Here is a 24270-nt window from a genome sequence, read left to right as displayed (position 1 = left end):
AAGTCTAATAAAACAATGAATGAAAATATGTTGTGCACTTGTCATTTATACTGGAATCAATGTGCATTTTAAGATAAGCAAATCATCTGTGTAGCATGAGTAGTACAAAATGACGCCAGAATAGTAGCTCTGCTAGTTTATTGTTTATGATAAACGATTTATCATTGTTCTGTTTTGTAATTATCTTTGGGTAACAGCACATGAACATCCAAATGACTTTGCAGGGTTCCCCGGTAAACACGCGTGGATCAATTCACCAGAGGCAAAACCTGTAAAAACATCCCCTTTTTTGCACACTTTGTGTACACAGTGGGGTCAATGCCAAATGCTGAGCAGTGCAGTATCCTTTTGTACTCTCTCCCCTTGCAGGCAGAATGGACGGCTCCAACCAACCTGTATTCATGTGTGTTTTAAAAGAACTTGACGTCGATGCTTGCGTCATATTGCTTTTATATTGATCCAACTTTTTTTCAGAGCAGATAAACCAAAAGCCAGCTTAAGTGGCTGCATTAGTTATAATAGATGCATTACTATTTCATAACTCCCCTTCTAGCTTCCTAAATAATGGCTTGAAATGTCCTTGAGTGGTATCTAATGTCCCCGTGAGCCTCCCCATAAGCAACTGTTTTCACATGGCAATAGCAGCTATAGGAAATGCAGCCGTATTTGATCAAGTTAAGGACCTTAGCGAGGTCTGTACACAAGCAACACTGGGAGTCTCTTTATGGGAGAAGTTACAGCAGGGTTGAGGTTATCCTATTCATGCACCCGCCCCTACCCCACCCCAGCATGCAAACGCACCCTCTAAAGGGGGGGGCAATTCTACTTTATAGGCAGCATAAACAAACATGCAAATAGAACTTCCCTCCCAAAACATTGTTAGCTTATCCTTAATTGGTCTGTAGGCAGCTTCAGTGAAAAACAGGCATATGTGTTTTTAAAAAGATGCAGGGTGGTGTCAGAATGCTTTGGGGACGCACATATTGACACGTGACTTCCTGTCGGGATATGCTCTGGATGCACCCGTGCCAAATATAGATCTTTTTCATCGAAACAGATGCCATTAGAAACTAATTTCCCTGTCATCATTTTGGCTCAAGTAGGAAGTAAAGTGTGTTAAAAAGCCACTAAAAAGGACTTCTTTTGTAAATGCCTTGTAATACAGTGGAACCTCCAAGGGCGAACACAAGCCCAGTTTCAGAATAATTTTTCCCATTGGAAATCATCGAAATGCAGGCAAACCTCCCTTTCCGTTGCTAAAATTTATGCTAAAATGTTGCCTCAGTTTTTGTACAGTATTGCACTTAACAAACTAGTCCGTTTGCCCTGTCCTGTGTCAAAGCACCCTACATGTCCCTGACTCAAGGCCCGTGCATTTATTATTGAGCGTGACTGCGGCTGCAAATAACCCGCCATGGGGCCAAAGAAAGTTGCGAGTGCCAGCAATTTGATAAAGGTGAGAAACACGATTGCATTTGATCTCGCCATGATGTACAGGAAGCCTGTATCAACAATAAGTTCCATCCATTTACCATTTATAATAACTTTGCAATTTTTTCTGCATGTAAAACTCCTACTATTCTCTATAAAATGTATTTTTGTTCATATTTTTGGGTGTTTTTAATGAATTGGACTTACACAACAGTCATCCCTCGCAACAACATCACGCCCTCACTGTATCACGGTTTTTCAAAACTGCATTAATAAATGATCACAAAACATATGCATATATAAGCACATTGTACGTGTTCATGGGCTAAATTAAGCATTTTCAATCATTGAAATGGCTAATTGAACGAAAATGCAAATACAATGCATTTAGAAGATGTACAGTAGTGTAATATTTGTGACGTTGTGTGCGCCTTTACGAGGCGGGGTCTGGGAAGTGACATCAGCCAGCTGCTGTAGAGCTGCTGAGTGTTAGCATGGTTAGCAGTGTAGAGAGTGTCAGTGGGTGGCATGAGTTGTGGCTGACAGCAGCTCCTGTGTGAATGTTCACTGCACCGTTGCAGTAGTATATGTAATGTCTGATTTATGTCTAAGACATCTTATTTGCTGTTATTATGTCAACTATTTTTGGTAATACAAGTGTAAAAGTGCATAGGAGTGTTATTTCATGTCTAGAGGGCTCTAATAATGCTAAAAATACACATTTAGAAGGTCTTAAACAGGTTTTATATGCTCTAACTACAAAAATATTCCATTTATAAATAAGGAATCCTAATTAGCAGAAATGTACTGATCAATTAACCGTGATAAACGAGGGACGACTGTATTTTCTGAGATTTTTTTGCCTCGGTTTTCATACGTTTTGGTTTTTATCTGACCTTTTGGAACAAATGAATGACAAAAACCGAGTTACTGCTGAAGAAATAATTTGTTGCGAGGTCAAACCGTCACCATCGAGTCCCAAGTTTTAAGTCGCATTTTAACAGTCACACAAGCTCCTCCTTCTTTTGGGCAGCAGTGGCTCAGCAAGGCAAAGCAGGCCGCTCGTTTGAGTCCTCGCGGCCTCCACTCGCTGTCGTTGCGTCCCTGGGCGAGACAGTTCACCCACCGTGCTGCCCACACCGGTATGAATGTGAATGGATATTTGGTGGTGGTCGGAGACGCCGTAGGCGGGAATTGGCAGCCACGTTTCCGTCACACTACCTCGGGGCAGCTGGGGGTACAGATGTACATTAGCACCACCAGTGTGTGACTGAGGAGTGAATGAATAATGTGTTCACGCCATAAAATCGAATCCATCCTTCTTATTATTAATAACTGTCACAAAAAAGCAAAAAAACAAACAATCGATGTTATGCGTATCGGCGTTTCGAACAAATTTTTGGTCAAACTCCAAATTGCACGGTATCGGGTGGGTGTTTAACTTTGGAGGTTCCACTTTTTATCAAGCGGTAGTGTACGTTTGTTGTTATGGCAACAATATAGTAGCGGGGCTATGAGTTATTGCTCTACGCAAGCAGAGACCACACAAACCTGTGCGCATGCATCAACAGAAATACCCCACTTATGTCTGGTGATACTGTACAGTACATACAATGACTGATATTGCTCTTTTCCAATGCCTTTTTGGTAAGTGTCATATTATTATCATAAAAAAAACAGGTAAGAAATGGTCTCATTTCCAATACACATTTTGAAAGTTGTGCAAACCCCGTTAAAAGAGTGCAGGAGTTAGAATTAGTAGTCATTCAAGTTCAAGAGAATATGGCTCTTGTTTTTTTTGTTGTTGTTTTTTTTAAATCCGGTGCAAAAAGTGTGCTGTGTACTGTAGTCATCTTCATTTGTTGGCAGTAGATGGCACCATTACGCTGTGTGAGCACTGTATTTCATTGGCTGCCTTAACCACATGTTCATACCAGTCAACAGGTTCTCATGACGATTTAGTAGGAAATTGTACAAAATGCTCAGCACTTTTTTTGCATGTGCGCTACCAGGAAGACACGCTGTTCAAATCTTGCATTTTTCCTCAGAAATGCTATCAAATGCCATCATTTCATTGCGGTTTGTGTCAGGGGATTATTGTTTGCAAAAAAATAAATAAAGCGTCATTACCCTTCAAAATATGTACATTTTCTATGAAAATACACCAAGTTTGTGTATAATATCCTTCTAAATTGTCACAAGAACGTGCTCTGACAGAAGTGATTCAGAAATGCAATTATTAGCACCTTTCACGCTGCCCATTGTCTGCCAGTTTTCCGCGTACAAGCCTCTTTCACACAGAAATCCTGTCAAATTGCCGCATCCCGCATTTATTTGTCTGTGCATTTCACACAGAACGCAGCTGTCACACAGAGATTCTGCAAACTAGCCGCGACAGAGATTACAGCAATAAGCCGTCTTTGCCCTTTTACGCATAACTCGGCTAAAGCCGGACTGTGAGCGCTTTGTGCAGTGACACACAATCACGCTTTGAACGCGGTGAATTGCTTCCAACACAACAAACCAAGAAGAAATTAGCCCGGCGTTGTGGAATATGCTTTCACACAGGTGACGTTCCGCCTCTGTTACACTCTGATACTACTTCCGAAGCTGGAAAATGGGCGGGTTGACGTTGTCCTTCCATTCCGCGGTGGTGCTGTTCGCACAGAACAGCGACACGGGGAAATAAGCTGGGAAAATCCAGCTTTTAAGGGCAGCGTGAAAGCGGCTACAGACAAGGAATGGTGAAGCAAAGTCATCCTGCCAATTTTAAGGCGGTAGTATCAGAGCTGCAACGGAGGCGGGATGGTGTCTGTGTAAAAAGGGAATGCTGGAACGCAGGTGGAAACTTTCACATGGACACTCCCTCTTCCTGCCCTGTTGTGTTGACTGCAATTGCTGCTGTGTAGAAGCGCACAACTTCCCTCCCTCGGTGAGTTCTGTGCAAAAGGCAGCTTATTTTTGGTGATCTGTGTGAAAGGGGCTAATAATATAAGCTATGCTGATGTTTAAGTGACGTTTTACGGCTTCAGTGACAGGCTTTAGTTCAGGTTTAGTTCCCAGTGAAAGGCTGGTTTAACCAATTTAGTGCCATTGGGAATTTTTTGCTGTTTTCCCGCGTTAGTTCCCTTTTTTTCCTGTCAGCAGTCGCAAAAGGTGCGAAGGGAGGCAGATTTGGGGCAGAGTGTCAGTGGGGACCTGAGTACACTGGTAACTACAGCACATAATAATGGCTCAGTCTCCTGCAGGGAGGTGCCGGCGCATCTAGGGAGTCGTTATGAGACGGGACTGTTGGGTAGGAAGGGAAAATGTGTGCCATCACTGTGCTAGCTTGTCACTGGTGGCTGCTCCGCACATTCCTCCAAACTCTGCTCTGCATCCCGAGACTTTTTCCTCCTCTTGTTACCTAGAAACAAGGGGAACACGTCGACATTTAGCTCCAAAAAAAGGGAATATTACTCTCATTCTTATGCACGTTGAAGCGAAGTGGAAATACCTCGAGTTGAACACCCTTGATGTCAGAATTTGAGAAAAATAGTTGGGGGTGGGGGAAAAAATGTAGCTTTAAACTGCCTGATATCACACAAGCCCTCCATAAAAATTCAAAGTTTTGCTGGTTTTGTGATTAAATTAGGCCTGTCAAATGATTACAAATTTTAATCTAATTAATCACAGTTGTCAAAGGAATTAATGAGGATTAATCATGTGTGAAATATTCAAATTTTTACTGTATTTTATTAAAAGAAAGGACAGGACGTGATGAGGTGTGCGTTTGCGTGTGTTAGCGGCTCCAAATGAAGTGAAACTTTAAATCAAGCTAAAAGATAGCACACATGTCTGAAAATATAGCTGGCTAACACTAGTTGCTTTAATAGTAGCACATCATGTGATCACACTTGAACTGCGTCACTACGAACAATGTGGGGTTGCGTTCAGGTACAGACGTAGGACTTGTGAGTCATTTGCGTCCGAGCCCGCAGGCAGCGTCAGCATCTGTGTCAGCATGTGAGTGGGTGGCCACGAAGTAACCCATCACCTGTTGCTAAGATACAGCATTCGCTGTGTGCCGCGTCTGACACAAAGATTTAGGCGACACGCTGGGGTGTGTGTGGGAGCAAAGTGACGGCTGATGACACACTCACTCAGTTTACGCAAAAGCTTCTTTCCTATGTTTTCCTCCGAGCTGGAGAGCGAGCGAGAGCTGACGTAAGGAGAGGTGGACGTCTGAGAGTCTGTAGGCACGTCTGAAAAGTAGAAAAGAGCAATTGCATGTTTTTACAGCCTGGCTGTTATTTTATCGAAGGCATGTGTTGACCTCAATGTAAGACGATCCCGCTTTTTCAAGCACAAATGTTTTGAAAAATATTTGCGATGACTGTAGATTTAAAAAAAAAAAAAAAAAAAAAAATTAGCATCATAACTCCTCTTCTGTTTGCTATCTTGCTAACAACGCTAGGAACGTTTGTGTGCGAGTGACAGGAAGAAAAATTCTGACTCACTTCGAAAGAAGTCGTCAGGCTCCACCTGCTGGTTTGCATGTATAAATTGCTATAAGACAACCTGTCCTTTTCAAGTCAATATACGATGTTTTGGAATTATTAATATATAAAAGCTGTTAAAAGTGAATAATGTATATAGTTAATATAAATAATAACATAAAAAAACCTAACTTTAACTACCGGTAACTCATATTTTGCAGTATTTTGTCGACTGGTTCATTCTTATGACATGTTTAAATTGTATTTATTCCTAACAATAAAATGTAACAGCTTATTATTTGATGTCATAAAGACTCATAAGGTTCACTTGCTTATGCTCTTAAGCGCTATTCCATTCCAACAAGAACAATAGTAGTAATGACAGTGGTAATCATATAACTGTGATTTATTTAGCGCTGTTCAAAGGCCCCAAGCCTATTTTAATATATTTTTATGTGTGTACTGCATGTCGGGTACGTAATAGTATTGTTGTTATTCAAGGTGGTGTGTGAGTTGTTTTTTTTTAATGGAGTATTAATTAAAATTATTAATATAACAGTTTTATTTAATAATATAAAATAGTTATTCAATTAGATCATGTACTAATTTTAAAAATGCAAAAAAAAGTTTTACAGAAAATATTTCCTCGCTATTTTTAGGGTGCTTGTTTACCCGTTTCAACCGTAGGATGTCATCAAACTACTTTTTAAAATAGAAAAACCCACTTGACCAACAATGATAATAATATAAAAGCCTATTAAAGTGCAATATTAACCAGGGCTCGGTGTCTTAGTCAAGTGAATAAATCTGACCATTTTCTCCGTAATTCTCCGGTCGATCCTCTTGGATGTAGGGAATGTCGTCCATGCGGAGGAAGACTGTGTCATTGGGACTCCTCTGGCCGTCTGATTTACTGCCTGTGGGGAGAACGGCAGCCGTCAGCACCAAATCAAAAGTATTTCTCAAGGTAATCCAACTGTGATTTGACTGGGAGTGGATGATGGGGTGTATTCGCTGTGCAATGTGACTCACGGATGAGTGAGATCAGTGTCTGCTATTGACAAGCAGGAGAGCCATCTGTCTTATTCACACGCGGTGAAGGACGTTTCCACTCAGCACAGGACAGATGGCTTGTGGGAAATCCTTTAAGCTTGAAATGCAGAGCAGATTGCCCGATGCCTCCTTTTGTTTGGAGTTCAGTTTTGGGAACGTATGATGAGTCATCATAGAAATTAGACTTTACCTTGCCAACAGGTACCTTGGGGGCCGTGAGCAGTCATTCAACTGGCATTTGAGATGCTTTTCTAGGTATACACTCACTGGCCACAACATTAAGTACACTTGCACAATCTAATAGGAACCAATACATGAGCTGTATCGAAACCTTGGAGGTTTTGAGTACGACAGAGTATTAGGGCCACGTTGAGAACAAAAAATAATCTGAGATTTTGTGAAGAAAGTCGTAAATTTATGAGAAAAAGCTTCTGATACGAGAATAAAGTCATAATTTTCCGATTATTGTCATAATATTACAGGTTATTTCTCGTAAATTTGCGTGTTTATTTTCATGAATTTACAAATTTATTCTTGTTTTTTCTCGGAAATATCCAACTTTTTTTATAAAGTCGTAAACTTATGACAATAAAGTACATTTATGACTTTATTCTCAAATTTATGAGAAAAAACTTGCAAAATTGTGAGAGTAATGTCGTAAGTTTATGACTTGGAATATTACGACAATAAAGTCGTACATTTACGAGAAAAAACTCGTAATATTATGAGAATAATCGTAAATTTAAGACTTTATTCTCGTAATATTACGAGAAAAAAATAATCCGAGATTGGGAGAATAAAGTTGTAAATTTATGAGCGTAAAGTTGTAAATTTACAAGAAAAAACTTGTAATATTACAAGAATAAAGCCATAAATTTACAACTGTTCTCATAATATTAGAAGTTTTTTCCTCTTAAATTTACAAGTTTATTTTCATCAATTTACGACTTTATTCTTGTAATATGACGATGTTTTTCTTGTAAATGTCTAACTTTATTCTCATATTACAAATTTTTTCTCGTAAATATACGAGAAAAACTTGACGAAAACGAGAATAAAGTCATAAATGTACTACTTTATTGTCGTAATATTCCAAGTCATAAATTTACAACATTATTCTCATAATATTTCAACTTTTTTCTCATAAATTTGAGAATAAAGTCGGAAATGTACTTTATTCTCAGTTTACGACTTTATTCCCGCAATCTCAGACTGTTTTTTTTTCTTGTAAATTTATAAGCACAAACTTGTAATATTACGAAAATAACGACTTTATTCCCGCAATCTCACATTGTTGTTTTTTTCTTGTAAATTTACAAGAAAAACTTGTAATATTATGAGAAGAAAGTCGTAAATTCATGAGAGTGAAGTCGCAAATATACAAGTGGCGCCTAACAACCAAAAATGATCAAGTAAAAACTAATGGCGACAAATAAAATGAGCAGCAAGTGTTTCTACAACTTACGAACAATCCTATTTCGTTGATTGAGATGCGAGGTGTTTCTAAGGCCCATGTTGGGATGAAGCTGTGCAAGGCGCGCCAGTCCCAGTCGGGTGTGTGTGTTGGTGAGGGGGAGGGCGATGCTGTGCGAGCGAGCCTCTGAGACCGGCGGCCTCCCTTTAGCGTCTCCATCCACTGGGTCTGGCGTCTGAGGGGAGCTGTCCATTCTTGTGGCTGTCAGGGCGTTCTGGTAGTGGGTCCTTATTATCTGAGGGAAGTGGGGACAGAGTCAGTACTCAGTTCAGTGTTTTTGGACAGCAATCAACTTGTGGCGGTGGCTAAATAACATCATTGTCTAATTTGCAGGTACGTGTAATTGTAATGGACACTGGAGGAAAGAGGAATAACATGGGAGTGAGTAAAAAAAGAAAAGCAAAACAAATATGTTTCCAACTACAAATGAACTTTCTTCTGTTGCTTCTTCTGTGAGTACACAAATGTATGTGAAACACTGCAGTAGCATGCTAAATCGTCCAACTTTTTGTTTTTTAATGCTTTCTGTACGTCACCTTAATGATCTGCAGGTCTGTAAGCTGTCGGACTGAGTAGTCCGGTAAGTAGAACCCTCCCGTTGAGAGCTGACCCACGCTGCCTCCACTCAGCAGCGAGTCTGATTGGTTCAGACCGCTGCTGCGGGAACAAAACCTCTGACCTGCAGAAGAAAAGAGAAAAAAAATAACTGCATTTTCCGGGGGGAAAAATGACCTCTGAAGTCATGCAAAACTTGAACATTTAATGATTGACTCCTCGAGTGCTTTGCTTTTTCTTTGGCTTTTGTTGTCTGACCTGAGAGGTTCCACTGCTCAGTTAAACCTTTATTGGCTCGACCGAGTTTTTACACTAGCTGACTCCTGACCTACAGTATATGCTTTTATACACCCCCAGTCTAAGGATTAAGTGATATTAAATTGAGTTTTTGGAATTACTTGAAGCCTCCCACTAAAATGCAAAATATGAACACCCTTGAAGACAGAAAATGTCCGTATGGGACACTGAGAACCTTTCCTGCTGGCTGTACACTCTTAGCTCACATAATCCCAGTCAGGTCGTGTTCTTCCACTAAATCTCCTTTTTTTAATTACTTTATTCCCACAACTGCTGCTACTGTGTGCAGCGACTTGCTGGGATTAAGACTTCCAGCACAGCGCACGTCAATTAGTTCCCCCTCATTATCATTTGCTCCCTGTTGCCGTCATCAGCGTGGCCCGTAGCTCACAGTCAGCATGTATTGATGTTTGTCACGGGTGTGCTTACCGATTGGCAGGGGTGGGATGAGTGCTGGCATGCCATAGTAGGAAAATGCTCCATTTTCAAAGCGGAGGGCCTCCTTTCCAATTTCTACCTCCACTCGTCCCTGCAACATCACACGATGTCACGACCGCATCGACTCGACATTTCATCGAACACACCGAAACAGGAAATGTTCAGGCTGCACTGTTAATGCGATACTAGATGAGCACTTTATTGAAATTACCAGGATTTTGTGCAAAAACCAATTCATTTTTTTTAAAGGATGTCCAATTTTGTCCTGAATGACAAAAAATATTAATCCATCCATCGTCTATGCCCCTTATCATGACTAGGGTGGCGGGTATGCTGGAGCTGACCAGCTGACTTTGGGCGAGAGGCGGGGTACTTGTCGCCAGCCAATCGCAGGGCACGTAAAGACAAACAACCATTCATACCTGTGGACAATTTAGAGTTGCCAATTGACCTAACATGCATGTTTTGGAATGTGAGAGGAAACCAGAGTATGTAGAGAAAACCCACACAGAGATGTTCAACGGAGATTCAAACCCACATCTTTCCGATCTCCTGACTGTGTGGCCAACATGCTAACCACTGGGCCACTGTGCAGCCCGTTTTTCTACCACTTTAAAAAAAGTCAATCTTTTCAAACTACTTCAGTCTGAAATCTACATATGAAATAGTCATATATTTGGGGGATTTTGAGCAGTGCGACTACCTGGCGACCAGTCCAGGGTGTACGCCAGCTGGGATAAGCTCCAGCATACTGCTGCAACCCGAGTGAGGACAACCGGCATAGAAAATGGATGGATGGATAGCATTTAAAGGACAGTATATTTACATAACCCCATAGTTTAAAAAAAAATATCATTATCATAAATAATTTCCGTAAAATACATATCAAAGACTATTTGCTTATTATTATGATTAGGCTCCGAGATGGGTCATTGATTGGCAGCAACATTGAATTTCATGTGTCGTTATCGTTCTGTGGCTTACAACAGTGGTGTGAGAAAGTGTTTGCCCCTTCCTGATTTCTTATTTTTTTGCATGTTTGTCACACTTAAATGTTTCAGATCATCAAACACATTTAAATATCAGTGAATGACAACACAACTTAACACAAAATGCAGTTTTTAAATGAAACTTTTTATTATTAGGGGAGAAAACAAATCCAAACCTACAAAAGTGATTGTCCCCTAAACGTAATAACTGGTTGGGCCACAACTGCAATCAAGCATCCCAAATGGCTTTGAATGATGTTCTGCTAAACTCGGTGTGACGTTGGTTTACCTGCAGGATGAGGACGAAGTAGTCGACAGGTTTGTTCCTCTGGAAGAGGTAGTGTTGAGGAGCGTGTTTGTTCTTGGGGTTGAACTTGAGTTCTTGCACCACACTGGGATGCTTGATGAGACGGAGCAGGATCTTCTCCGACAGGTGACACGGCCTGAATGGCTCCACCTCTGACAGTTAGAGCGGGAAAAAGAAATAGAGAGGGAAAAAAAACACAATTTACACCGGAGGCCTCTAAACCAATCATTTTTAACTGGTGGGTTGTGGCCCAAAAGTGGGTCGCAGAGCCGTTTTCAGCGGGTCGCGTGTCTCAAAACAAAAAAAAAAGAAAAAGTAAAAATCCGATGTCTGTGAATGCACCTTGCATTCGCTTGCTATGCCGCCATGAGGCGCATGCCTATGCTGCCTTATCGTTGCAAACAGTCCCTTGAAATATAAGATATTTGAGAAGTTTGAGCTGAAAAATGTCTGCAATTTTGCCTCCGCCTGTCACTGACTGAGGGATGATGGTGAGTCCCGCAGCTAAACCCGTTCAGAACCACTGCTCCAAACCTCCAAAAGTGGCACAATTTGGAGTTCAACCCAAGTATGTCCCAAAACTAAATTTAGAGTTCAAACCATCATCATGCAAGATGTGAGCATCTAAAGCAGGGGTGTCCAAACGTCGCATACTGAAAAATCAAAAGATGCGGGGGGCCGTGATGACTGAAACCAATCCAATGTAGACATGCTAGCATATTATCCATAATGCATAATGCAGTATGCATTATGCATCTCAATTAAATGAAAGACGTTCAGCTGTTAACTAAAACACTGACACTTGTATGACTGCAACAGTTTGACACTGGAACAGATGAATTCACTTTTCAGTTATTCCGTATATGGAAATAATTGTTTTAATATTCAACATCAGAGGTCAAACACCATCTGTTCCACCTTTGAATTGTAAACTTTTATGTCGCATTTTCTCTAATAATAACAATAACAATAAGAAACTATTATAAAGTAATAACAATAAATATCAATATTATTAAATAACAATAATACATAAACAATAGTAAAAATATATTGTATAATGAAGCATTCTGTTTTTTTTATAACTTTAATGTTGTATGATTTTAGTGGCGTGTTTTGCAGGTGTACCTGTGGCCAAGAAACGATGTGTTGCCAACAACAGCTGGGGCGAGATCTTCACATTCAGCTCATTTTCTGCCACTTTGAAGATGGAAAAGTCCTGCTGTTTTCTCTCGTGGTGCGACACTCGTCTTTTCGTCCGATTGTCAGCTGGGCAACACAAGAGGGAAAGCCAGGTATTTAATAATAGTGTGTTACTAAATATGTATCTTTACAGCCACAGATCGTATTGGATTATCCACACACACACACACACACACGCACGCACACGCTTATCTGATTGATAAATTGACTAATCCTCTGCAGATGTGAAGGCAGTTAACCATATTACACGCTTGCTGCAGGAACATCTGGCATCAATGCCTTCAGTGCAAAGTCTAAAGAGATAAGCTCTTCTATACTGTACATACAGAATTACAGAATGCGCACTCATGACGGCTTCCCACACACTGCTTGAAATGATATCCAGTATATTTATTCAAATGGTGAAAGCAGCCAGGGTAGATTGGCATTTCTATTCCAGGATTAGAGTGATTGCACTTATTTCATTATGCATAAGTAGGGAGCTGTGAACAACAGGGGCGGAAGCGTGGGATCAGTGGTCTAATGAGGAACAGGAGGTGGAAGCAGAGTGATTACAGAATTAATTATTCATGCGAAAACACTAACGTAGCCTAAATATGACAGCAAATGTTTTGAAATCCTTCCCTTTCATGATAGTTGTAATTATAACCTGAGAATCTAGTCCCGGCCACAGCTGGAAATAAGATCGGATCTATATTTTTCTTCCAGAAGCGAGTACATACCCCATATTTCAGCAAGCATCTTCTCAAGGGACAATACCGTCGAAATGAAAGTGGGTACACCTCACAGTGAGCGTGTCCAAATTGTGTCCAACTTGTCAGAATTATGAGCACCATTGTTATCTCGCACTGCTTAAATCCTCTTAGTCATGGAAGTCACCAGAGCTGCATGAACCACAGCTCCCCAGATGCGGCAGCACTCATGCAGCCCCAGCCCATGACACTACCACCACAGTGCTTAACCGTGTACAAGACGCATTTATCTTGCTACTCGCTTGTGTTGCCAGTTATTTCGACCGTAATGGTGATGTGTTGGCTCTTTTTCAGTCGATAGTAAACCTACACTGCTTTGCAAGCTGTACACTGACTACTCGAAGTACATCTAAGTTTTCTTTCTATGGTATTGTCCCTTGAGAAGATATAATAATAAAACATATTTTTGTCCTGTACACACTGTAAAGATCCGTCTCGTCCACAATTTCAGACTTGATGATCTCTTCGATGACGTCCTCCAGGGTGACAATGCCCATCACCTCGTAGAAGGGGTCTCCCTCGCCCTCATTGTTGACCCTTTGCACCACAGCCAGGTGGGACTTGCCTGCATTGACCAGAACAGAATGATCATAGATTTAAAATTCTGGCTATGAATTGCTGACTTTCTATGGAACAACCTTAAATTTAGTATCAAAAATGTATTGTATTGTTTACTTTCTTGATTCACTGGGGAACATAGAAGCTTGTGTATACAGTATATATTCATTTTTAAGTAACACTTCATATCATTTTTAACTGCTCTCCAAGTGTAAGAAAAAAGCTCAAATTAAATCTAATACAGTGGAACCTTGATTTTCGTCATTAATTCATTCCCAAAATTCAGACAAAAAGCGAACCATATGAAAACAAGTCTGTTCAAGATACCCAAAAATATTAACCAAAAACATGGATGGAACGTATTGTCGATGCACACTTCTCGTACATCATGGCCCAGTCAGTCAGTGAAGTCAGTAGTGGTTCTTACCTTCATCCGTCTATTCTCTATGCCGCTTATTCTCATAAGGGTTGCGGGGGTATGCTGGAGCCTATCCCAGCTGACTTCGGGCGAGAGGCGGGGTACACAATCATTCACACTCACATTCATATCTATGGACAATTTAGAGTCGCCAATTAACATGCATGTTTTTGGAATGTGGGAGGAAACCGGAGTACCCACGCACGCAAACGGAGATTCGAACCCAGGTCTTCCTGGTCTCCTGACTGTGTGGCCAACATGCTAACCACTCGACCACCGTGCAGCCGTGTTTCTTACCTTCTTTTTTTGCTGGCACTCTTCCTTGGCCCCATGGTGGCTTATTTAGCAGTTGCAGTAAGAAATGCATGGACAGCAAGTCAGCACCGGCGTAGGGTGCTTTGTTTGGACACTTGATTTTGCGGAACAATATCCATTGTAACGGTAGACAAAAGTCGTGGAAGTTTTCTACTTTGGAGTTTCTACTGTGTTTTTCCCTCGACTTAGATGTTCCCACAGGACTAGTATAGCACGGCACATGTTGTACACTTTCCTACTAAATCCTCATGAGAACATGTTGTCATGCGATGCTCTAAGACTACACCAGCAGCCCCCAACTAGATACGTGCAGTCGGGATGAAAATGAGCATTAATGCACAAACTGCAGCTGAAGACCAACTCAGAAGAATATACACGTTAGCCTCCATTGTAGTATTCCATCACTGTTATTGTCGCCTTTGTGAGTGTGTGACTCAGGCAAGACGTCAGCGGGTATTTGGGAGATTAGTCAGGCGATACATTGGCAGTTTGGGAAGATTTGGCCCCCTTATGTAAAAGCACCAGCATTGCATAATCAGTCTGGGGATGCCTATGTGGCTGGCATATGTATTTCTTAAACACACATCAGCATGGACGTAACATGCATGTAGAGGTCCCTAAAAGAAATCAAGAAGCATTTAAGCATGGAGGAGAAGACAGTGAGCCTAATTCAAAACATACTGCAGCAAAAATAGATATTTTCTGGCTTTTATTAACATAAGAATTTGGCGTCCAAATAGGTTATCTAACCAGTTGTGATGTCACTAGAACGCAGACACATATCTGATGCTAACTCCCTCTGAACCGGTTCATACGAGATTTAGGGGGGGATCACTGGTGAGGGATCAAACCTTTTAATCCTTCGGGAAAAAAAAAAACATGCTGATTGACGGCAAGGTAGCTTTGATGTTAAAGTCTGTATAAGAGGGGCTGACGTCAGCCTGTCTAAATAGCTCAGGTGAGTCAGGCGTGGATGTGCCCTCCTCGTGGCTGATGTGCCCGGGCACTGAATTACATCATTGTGTGTTACATAACACTCTTGCAGAGCAACACACACACAGGCAGGCACACATGCCCCAAGTGAAACTAGGTCTAATGTGAATGTCTCTTTTGCAAATCTTTCTGCTCCACCAGTTTGCAGGGCTCCTCCCATGATGCATTGTTGTGTATGCCCGCTGACCTTTATTATACATTCAGACAGGAAACAACAAGGGAGTAATGCTACAATGCCATTCACTGTTTCCCTCTCTGTTTTGCAGACACTGCACCGCCATGAAGCAGCCCTTCACTCACCGGCCACGTTTGATACACCTGCATAATCTAACGAGGTATTATTGAGGTTTCCTTACATCATCTTGAGATAGGCACAATATTTCAGTGAAGATAACACCACAATAAACATACCATGGAAGCTCCATAGTTGCCCCCAAAGTGGTACAGCTTGCAGGACAACCGAAATGTATGGCTCAAAAGTCAAACAAAACATAGCGTCCCATCTATCCGTGACGTTAGCGCTGATGCTTTTTCTTTAGTTTTGTTTTTTTATTTCCACCGTAGAGGGGTACTTCAGTAGTGATGGCAAAGAGGAACAACGTGATGATAACCATAGAACCAGAAATGGAACTTAGTGCAACATCGGTAAGTGTCTGGCTGCTCAGTACAAAATGAGGAATCCAATTAATTAAATATTTATTACGTCCTCAAATGAATTAGTAATCCCTTTCCAGTCTTTGGATGCATCTTCTGAATGCCTTGTATCTGTATTTTAGTTCTTTAGTTTAAACTAATAATAGGCTGTATTCAACCCCATAACAGCGTGATTTATTAATTGATATATTTTTGAAAAACCGTGGTAGAGAGCTGTCGCGAAATTCGAAGTGGAAAGTGGCGAGGGATTCATGTATTGGTTTGCCTATAAAGCTAATACGAGGCTCCAATAGTTAGTACTTCTGAGACAGTTGACTATTGAAGTGTCTAATAATGCGTGCATGGCAGCTTTTTTGATCATGCCCTTTCCCCCCTTCCGTCATTCCAGTGTGACATTCCCTCAGCAGGGTGCCTGAGCGGCAGGAGCCTTCAATTCATCAAAATGAGAAGGAGCTGAGAGACAGGAAAGGGAAAGGTTGGAGCTGAATTTTTCATGATTGCTCTGCTGGCTTGAATGGCGTTTAAAAAAAAAAAAAAAAAAAAAGCGCTCCAAAGTCATTAGGGTGCAAAATCTTCTGTGTTGTTTTTTTTTAAAATGAAAATGACAGGCAGAGAGGCCCATGGGTGAGCTGACCAAAGCGATCCATCATAATCCTGCGGCGGGATGAAGCAATGGACCTCTTGACCTGTAAGTGGCAATGTCAAAGTCAACATGTCTCCTTTCACATAATAATAATCAGCCAGCTGACACTCTGACTGGCACCCTGGTACCTCTGTGTCAATAAAAACACATTTGCAGCTCAATCCACAATGAAATTATTATATAATGGTCTCCACTGGCGTCCCTTTCATGCAGTATGTTAGCACACGATGCTGTCAAGGTTCAGAAGCCAAGCTGCATGGGCCCCCCCAAGAGAGAAGCAACGCGTGTGTTCTCTACTTGTCAGCTCACCATATTGTACCGTATTAGTAATCTGCAAAGATCTTTAACAAAGCAGTCATACACAGAATGACATGGTAGGTCTGCATGGTCATCTAATAAAGCCACCACGAGACTCTGTCTTCACAAATATACAGTAACAGTGCTTTGATTGACACTGCCAGAAAGGAACAGCTAAAGTTGTACAATTTGGAATTTGATCCAAAAGCGTGGGAATAATATGCCTTTAAACTCACATACAACCTCCAAATCTGTCATGCGTTACATCACGCAAGACCCCCACTTCAGCAAGCATCAAATGTTTCACGCTGTGTGTGCTTTTTCTTTGGCTACACCTTCGTCATTAAAATAAGAGCAGTGGTCGACTTCTTCTTCCACTTTTGTGACAATTACAAATGTTAAAAAAGCGAATCGCATTACACCTTTGTTGGTGAAGTTAAGAACAGGTTAACTTTCATGACAGTATAGTCATCCCTCGCTACATCACGGTTCCAACATCTCGACCTCACTTTATCGCGTTTTTTCTCAAATGTGTTAATTTATAAATGATTGCTGTTTCGTGGTTGAATCTGGCCTATTAGTCCAAAAATACTGAAAGACAAGTATACAGCATGTAGTATTTCGGTCACTAGGCATCAGTAATGTTACATTGATAGCCTGCGCATTAGCAATGTGACGTAAACAAACAATAGTACAGGAAAGTAAAGGTGACTATAGGGGTGTTATTTCATGTCTACAGGGCTCTAATAATGGTTAGAAAAACTTATTTAGGAAGTCATAAACAGGTTTTCCATGCTCTAACTATGAAAATATTTTTTAAGATTGAATCCTACTTTTGCGGAAATCCACTTATCGATGAGGAACGACTGTAATGTTAAAAAATTAGCAAATCACTTTATGGCAGGGGTGTCCAAAACGTGGCCTGGGGGCCATTTGCGGCTGCCAGCTTTCTTTGTATTGGCCCGCGACACATTATAGAAATAAAATTCAAACAAAAAAAAAAACCCAGCAAAAATGGGGAAAAATACATAAAAATATCAAAGCGGCCCACCGCATCCTTTGATTTTCAGTATGCTGCCTTCTGGTGGAAAGAGTTTGGACACCATTTGCTTTAGAGCAGGGGTCTCAAACTCAATTTCACTGGGAGCCAATGGAAGTAGGGTCTGGGTGAGGCTGGGCCGTATCAAGTATTGGGAGTAGGGCTGGGAATCTCAGGGTACCTCACGATACGATACAATTCACAATACATCCATGTGATAACACCACTGTTAGTTCAGTGTTGGTGTTTACTAGCCCCTGTAAGTATGTATGCAACACTGAGCTTGCCCGGATGTTGCGGGCTGCAGTTACACTACTCTTTGATGTCCAGTCGCGGGCCGCAAGATATGATTTGGTGGGCCGCAAATGCGGGCCGTGAGTTTGAGACCCCTGCTTTAGAGCATCACATTGCACCTTTGTCATGGAAGCGAAGACTACTTGTTAACTTCATTTTACACTTGGATGAGAATTAATAGCATCAAAATTAATAGCACATCTTCTTTTAGGATCGCATCACACCTTTGTTGTTGACAGTAAGAAAACTGGTTCATTTTTTATATTTATGACAGTTACGCATGTTAAAAAAGATCATCTCTCCTTCCGGTATTTCCTATGGGATTGTTTTTATTCAAACTGAGCAGTCTGGAGCATGTTGTGTTTGATTTGAAGGGTTTCTCAGGTCACTATTACCCCTGTTGCTCACAGACTGCCGACTACGCCAATGCTCTAGCTTCAAAATAGAACATGAGATGCGTGCAACATCTCGTGGAACACAGCATCTGAATTGTTACGTGTTGCATGCCATGGTGTCACGGGTGTGTATGTTAATGTGTAAGTAATTGTATTGCTCATATTGACAGACCCTTTCCAGTATCCCATCCTGCTCTGTGGTTAGCATCACACACAAAATTGGAGTGTTTTTTTTTTTTTTTTTGTTCGACTTTGGAATTTCTGTGCCGTTTTATCCAATCCATGCAGAGAAACCGTTTACCCCCATCTTTGGCAGCCTGTAACCTCTGCGTGAACCCCCCTCTGTGTGTCACTGTTTTGCATTTCACATATGGCCCTCGCTTTAGGGATGAAAGGCTGTTCATGGCTGCAGCCTACTGTGAGCCGCAGTGGAACGAGCCTTATACTGGGCTTCTCCTCACATTTTTGTGTTTTTTTCTTTTTTTAAGTGCACATTCACTTCAAAGGCTCCTCACGCCATAGGTGGTGGGAGTTTGAGGATGGGAAGCAGAGCATATGGCACCTTAAAAGCCAGCACCGCCTTCATCATGGTCTACAGAACGGGAAAGGATTCCCCTCAGTGTGGCATTACCTCTCTTAAATTCCTCCAGCATCACATCCAGCTTGGTGTCATTGAAGACGCAGTGCATGGGGTGCTTGTAGAACTCAGTGATGGTCTTCAGAGGGGTGCAGTCGTCCGGGTCAACAAAGGTGAGGTCCTTCACAAACAGAATGTCCACTATGTTGGACCGCTCGTTCTCATAGACTGGGATCCTTGTGAAGCCACTCTGCATCACATCAGACATGGTGGCAAAGTCCAACACAGCATCTGACGAGAGCATGTAGCAGTCGGATAGAGGGGTGAGAACGTCCTCCACCGTCTTGGTCCTCAGCTCCAGAGCTCCTTGGATGATGTTGAGCTCTTCCTTGACCAGGTCGTGGTATGGATCTGTGACTCTCAGCATAGCCACCAGCTTCTCCCGTGTGTAGAAGCTGCTGATCTCCTGGTGGAGCAGGATGTCCAGGATCTTGGAGACAGGGTAGGCAATGGGGAGGAAGAGGAGCATCAGGAGCCTGGTGGCGCACAGGGTCTTGGAGGCGATGGCGAGGCTGTGCCGGGACGCCACAGAATGAGGCAAAATCTCCCCTATGAAGAATATCCCTAAAGTGCATGAGGCTGTGGAGAGGACGGTCATGCCTAAAATCTGGCACATCCAAACCACAAAGCATGTGTTGGTGAGCACGTTACCCAGCACTACAGTGCACAGGATGTAGTTGCCATGCTTACGCACAGACTCTATTTTACGTGCGTACTTCTGCTCCTTCTCTGTGCCGCTGTTCTGCAGGACCCGCAGCTCCACAGGGTCCAGGGCGAGCATGCTGATATTGAGCCCGCTGCAGAGCGCGGAGAGCCCCAGGAGGAGCAGGGAGACTCCCGCTTGCAGCCACGCGTCCGCCTCTGCCGGTCTCTCCACCACAGCCAGCCAGAAGTCTCTGGTGCTGAAGTGTTCCCATCTGATGCCGTCAAAAGCGCACATGGAGTAGTACTTCACCGCCTCTCCTCGGCGTAGATGCTTGGCAAGAAGCTCCACCAGCACCGAGTTGTGACTGGAGGTGGATTTGAAAGAGCCCAGTAGTTCAATGTCAGAGCTCCGGGCGTTCTCCTCCTCGCAAGGGTTCGCTCTGGACCTCCCCCCGCTGTCCCCTTCTTGCTCCTCTATGAAAGCGATCCACGGAGCTGCTGGAGCTGAGTCAGCTGCACCGCTCCAGTTCATGTTGGGACGCTCCGAGTAGTACACCCGTAAAATGAAGCGAGTCCCCTCCGTGGCTCTCAGGACGCCATCCTGCACGGACAGATCCCCGCTTTGGGTGTCCTCCGGCCGGACACCGAGCAGAGCTGAAGTCGGTGCTGGCAGCCAGGAGAGGAGGAGGAGGAGGAGGAGAAGGAGGTGTAGGAGGTGAGGGATGGCGGTCAGATGCAGATGATGCAGGATGCGGCAGCGAGCATCCGCAGCATCCACAGCCATCATGCTGAATGAAGTAGTGGAGGGGAGTTGGGTCACGTGGTGTGCGGATGGAGCAGCTGCATGGGTGGTCGTACAGCCATGGGGGTATGTTACACCACCACACTTGAAATATGCATGACACACTCTGTGACGTCTTATTTGCTTTCTCACGCTTGCTAAAAATAGAAGTCGGGGCATGCCCACCAGGTCAGACAGCAGTTACCAACCATGAATATCCCATAGAAATGTCAAATGTGAAAAAAAACAGAACTATATGAGGCAAGATGTGCTATACTGTAGTAACAATATCTGCTTGGGTATAATTGTTATCCCCGTGACAACCTCTAGATGGCAGCATCGCCCCCCCCCATCAGCACATCCCACATTAGGAAGTCACTCCTTTCAGCACTTGTGTAAGAAGTACAAGTGAAGGTATACATTCGTGCAAGTGAAGTTAAAAATAAGTGCTTCTGTTGGGTTTTAAACACTTAAAGAACCTTAATTATTCTTCATTATTTTCTTTAAACTGGGTGGAAAATGAGCTGCATTTGTTGTCATTGACTTGTGGAGTATATCAGTAAGTTATTTTTCCAAGATACAGTAATAAGTAATAACAGAAGTGTAATGTAACCATTCAGGCTTTTATACTGTATTTCATATCCATATATGTTAAATGAAAATAAAGCACAGACTCAGTAAAAGTCTATGTTAAGAGGATACAATAACACCAAAACTTTAATATACACTAAAAGACATTCAAGCTAGGGAAATAAACCCATCAAACTTATTTTTTTCCCCAAATTTTGTAACTTTTTGGCAAGTTCTAATTACAGAAAGCATGGGCCATAACATTAGGTACACCTGGAAAATCTACTAATATCCTTTAGTAGCACAAATTATTGTTATTTACAAAGATAATAATGTTCAATTTGTATTTCATTTTAAACAATTGTATAGAAACACACCAAACAACCGCCAGAACATATCCTGTACAAATGCACATTTTAAACCAATGTTTACACATTCAATCTTTGTGAGACAAAGCAAATAATCCCCATATGCGTATAAACATAACCCATATTCATTACTGTACGTCTATAATGATATAATATATATCCGCAGTGACAAAAAGACAAGCGGGATCATCAAAATAGCCGAGCAATTTATTTTAGTTAAGCTTTGCATTCAACAATAATGTTGAGGCTCTAACTAGAACACATCAGGTTGTGTCACTATGCATTGAGATTGGATGTCATACGTTTAAATACTTTGGATTCATGTTTGTACAACATAATTGCACACACTGCAAACACTGTAAAATCACAGTAAATTTCTGGCTAATAATTGCATGGCTTTACAGTAATTTGCTGGGAAATATCTCAACAGTAATTTACTGTAACGTCACAGCTGTGATTTTTTTTAACAGTGAATTACAATAAAGTTACAGTTTATTTGCTGTAATTGCACAGCTGTGATTTTACAGTTAATTACTGTACTGTACTGTACTGTACTGTAAATTCAGAATTACAGTGGCCTGTTGCACATAAATCACAATAAATCGCCTGTAGTTTTACATATTTACTGTGAAAGTAATGCAATTATGAGCCAGTAACTTACTGTGTTTACAACGCTGCAAATTCCTGTAAATTTGTTATGTTAACTGTGAATTTACCACACCATCTGATGAATAAAAAAGAAGGAAAACAATGCTGAATTTATCAACATCAGCAAATGAAAACAATAAATCCGTATCCTCCATTTACAGTACTGCAGATTTCCTTGTGCTTCAAAACAAGATAATAGATTAAGCGATAAAAGAGCAAACATTGAAAATACCCACTGTGTATTTGAACTCCTTTAACTACTAAACACACAGCTCTCATAGTATTGCTGTACCAACAAGAAGTATGTTAATATTAATGCTTCCGGCACATCTCTTCTTTTCTGTGTTAATGCCCAAGAAGCACCTACAAACAATAAGCCAACAGCGTTACATTAAGGTCAATTTGGACCTGAGAGCGTTTCTTCCTTGAAAGAGCAAAGAGTACCTCGGACAGCCAAGCATGGTGTGCTTGATAGCGCCACTGCAGTACATGGCTAAAAAGTACAAACACATGAAAGCACAGATCAACATGATTAACTTGTGTGGAATGCCATAGAATATAATGCAAAAGTCAGAAGTGATCACAACTTACTTTTTGTATTTTTAATAACTTACATCAGTCTTGAGCATGACTGTTGTCTTGGCTCCTTTAAAGTATTCCAACAGCAGCAGAAGGGCACATGCAGCCTAATTTGAAGCGTCACAGGCTTTCTCCTAGGATTTTTTTGAAGCTGTGGTGGTGGGCTGCATGGGAGGCGGGCTGCTGCGTCGCTGTGATAGCAATTTAAAAAAAAATTAAATGAATTTAAATTTAAATTAGGAATGTCTGATAATATCGGTGGCCCGATATTGGCATAGAAATGGTATTGGTTTTTCCCTATAATGAAAGCCGATAATAAAAAAACTGCTGGATATAGACCTATGGGCTCCCATACAATACGTGGTAATACTTAGTCACATTGTGTGTTATTCCTCGCAGTTGGAACTGGGCTTGATATGTTGAAACCACAGGCGTGGGTTAGCACCAACATTAGCTAACTTGTTAGCTTGTCGTGGCGCCAGCACGGTGTCATTGTCTGTGTTGTCAGTGGACATTTTTACCCACGTCGAGGGTCACCAAATGTGGAGATGCGACTCACAACGAGACAGGAGTCGAGGTAGGTGGCGCCAATCAGTTCATTCTCCACTCAACAACAAGCAACAATTCTTTAGCGGGCGGGCGGGTGGTCGTTCAATTCTTAAGCGGGAGGGTCAGTTCTTTAGCGCTCGGTGGTCGAGTCGGGTCAGTGGGCGGGTCTTGTCGTGTCGGGTCAGTTGGTCGGTACTTTATTAATCTCCAAGAGAAATGTTTAAAATGTCTAAAACAATATCGTGGTTCACCACAATGTGGTAATTCCATGAGAGGACATATGTGATGTTACGCATATCGGTATCAGGTGATATCGAAATCGTAAATTTAGAGTTGGACAACATCGGCATATGGATTATCAGCAAAAAGCCAATGTCGGATATTCCAAATTTAAATTTGCCGTCAGTAATAATGTCAACATTAGGGTCGTTTTCACAGGTGTTAATTAACTTTAAAAACCTTTCCTTCAGCCTTTTCTTCCTCTCCTTATCTGTCAAGTGCCAACAGGACAGACAGTGCATATTTTTCAAAATAAAACGTAGTGTAACGTTTTTGATGATATTTGATAATGATATTTTATTCCGAACCAATTGTGGTCAAGCCGCACGGTGGCCGAGTGGTCAGCATGTTGGCCACACAGTCAGGAGATCGGGGAGATCTGGGTTTGAATCTCTGCTTGGGCACACAATCAAATCAGGGTGCACACAATCTAATTTGTATTGTAATGTATTTTACATTCACAGTTTCAAAGTTTACAGGTCATCAAAATACTTGATATTGTTCTGTAATTCAGAATTCAAATCAATATGGCAAAAAAGATAATTACACATAATTCCTCGATAGTTGTGTACATCAACTGAGTAACATGTCAGTGAAAATAGCTACGTAGCGTTGATCGTGTATTACGTCCAGT

General features: G+C 41.7%; 2 protein-coding genes across 8 annotated transcripts in view; one reads left to right on the top strand and one right to left on the bottom strand.

The window, feature by feature from the left end:
- Positions 1 to 121: 121 nt before the first annotated feature.
- On the bottom strand, positions 122 to 20720 carry LOC129193709 (metal transporter CNNM1). Of its 2 annotated transcripts, XM_054798251.1 has the most exons (10): positions 19212 to 20717; positions 13396 to 13539; positions 12148 to 12288; positions 11005 to 11174; positions 9718 to 9817; positions 8973 to 9115; positions 8428 to 8671; positions 6722 to 6826; positions 5574 to 5675; positions 122 to 4837 (listed from the first exon to the last, which is right to left on the bottom strand). In XM_054798251.1, exons 1-10 carry the CDS (start codon positions 20647 to 20649, stop codon positions 4758 to 4760), a joined length of 2667 nt encoding a protein of 888 aa, XP_054654226.1. In that variant the 5' UTR covers positions 20650 to 20717; the 3' UTR covers positions 122 to 4757. The 2 variants fall into 2 exon arrangements, 1 of the variants encoding a protein (XP_054654226.1); XR_008573592.1 differs by lacking the exon at positions 122 to 4837 and having other exon boundaries at positions 5631 to 5675; positions 6942 to 8671; positions 19212 to 20720.
- Positions 166 to 24270, top strand: part of hpse2 (heparanase 2) — a 74032-nt gene continuing 49927 nt past the window's right edge. For 4 of the 6 annotated variants that reach the window (XR_008573594.1, XM_054798256.1, XM_054798255.1 and 1 more), the window contains exons 1-8: positions 166 to 6876; positions 8770 to 8888; positions 8988 to 12314; positions 13426 to 13528; positions 15525 to 15593; positions 16301 to 16387; positions 16521 to 16600; positions 19069 to 20730. Coding sequence is in view for 1 of the 6 variants with exons in the window: in XM_054798256.1 (XP_054654231.1) it covers positions 20707 to 20730 (24 nt within the window). In the remaining 5 variants the exon portion in view is untranslated. Of the gene's footprint in view, positions 6877 to 8033; positions 8692 to 8769; positions 8889 to 8987; positions 12315 to 13425; positions 13529 to 15524; positions 15594 to 16300; positions 16388 to 16520; positions 16601 to 19068; positions 20731 to 24270 lie in introns of those variants that run through there. The other 2 variants (XM_054798253.1, XM_054798252.1) reach the window with 2 other exon arrangements.

This window comes from Dunckerocampus dactyliophorus, chromosome 14 (assembly GCF_027744805.1).
Source record: "Dunckerocampus dactyliophorus isolate RoL2022-P2 chromosome 14, RoL_Ddac_1.1, whole genome shotgun sequence".
In the NCBI taxonomy this organism is placed as follows: Eukaryota; Metazoa; Chordata; class Actinopteri; order Syngnathiformes; family Syngnathidae; genus Dunckerocampus; species Dunckerocampus dactyliophorus.
The sequence above is the reverse complement of the archived record's forward strand: the minus strand, read 5'-3'. Positions and strand labels throughout refer to the sequence as shown.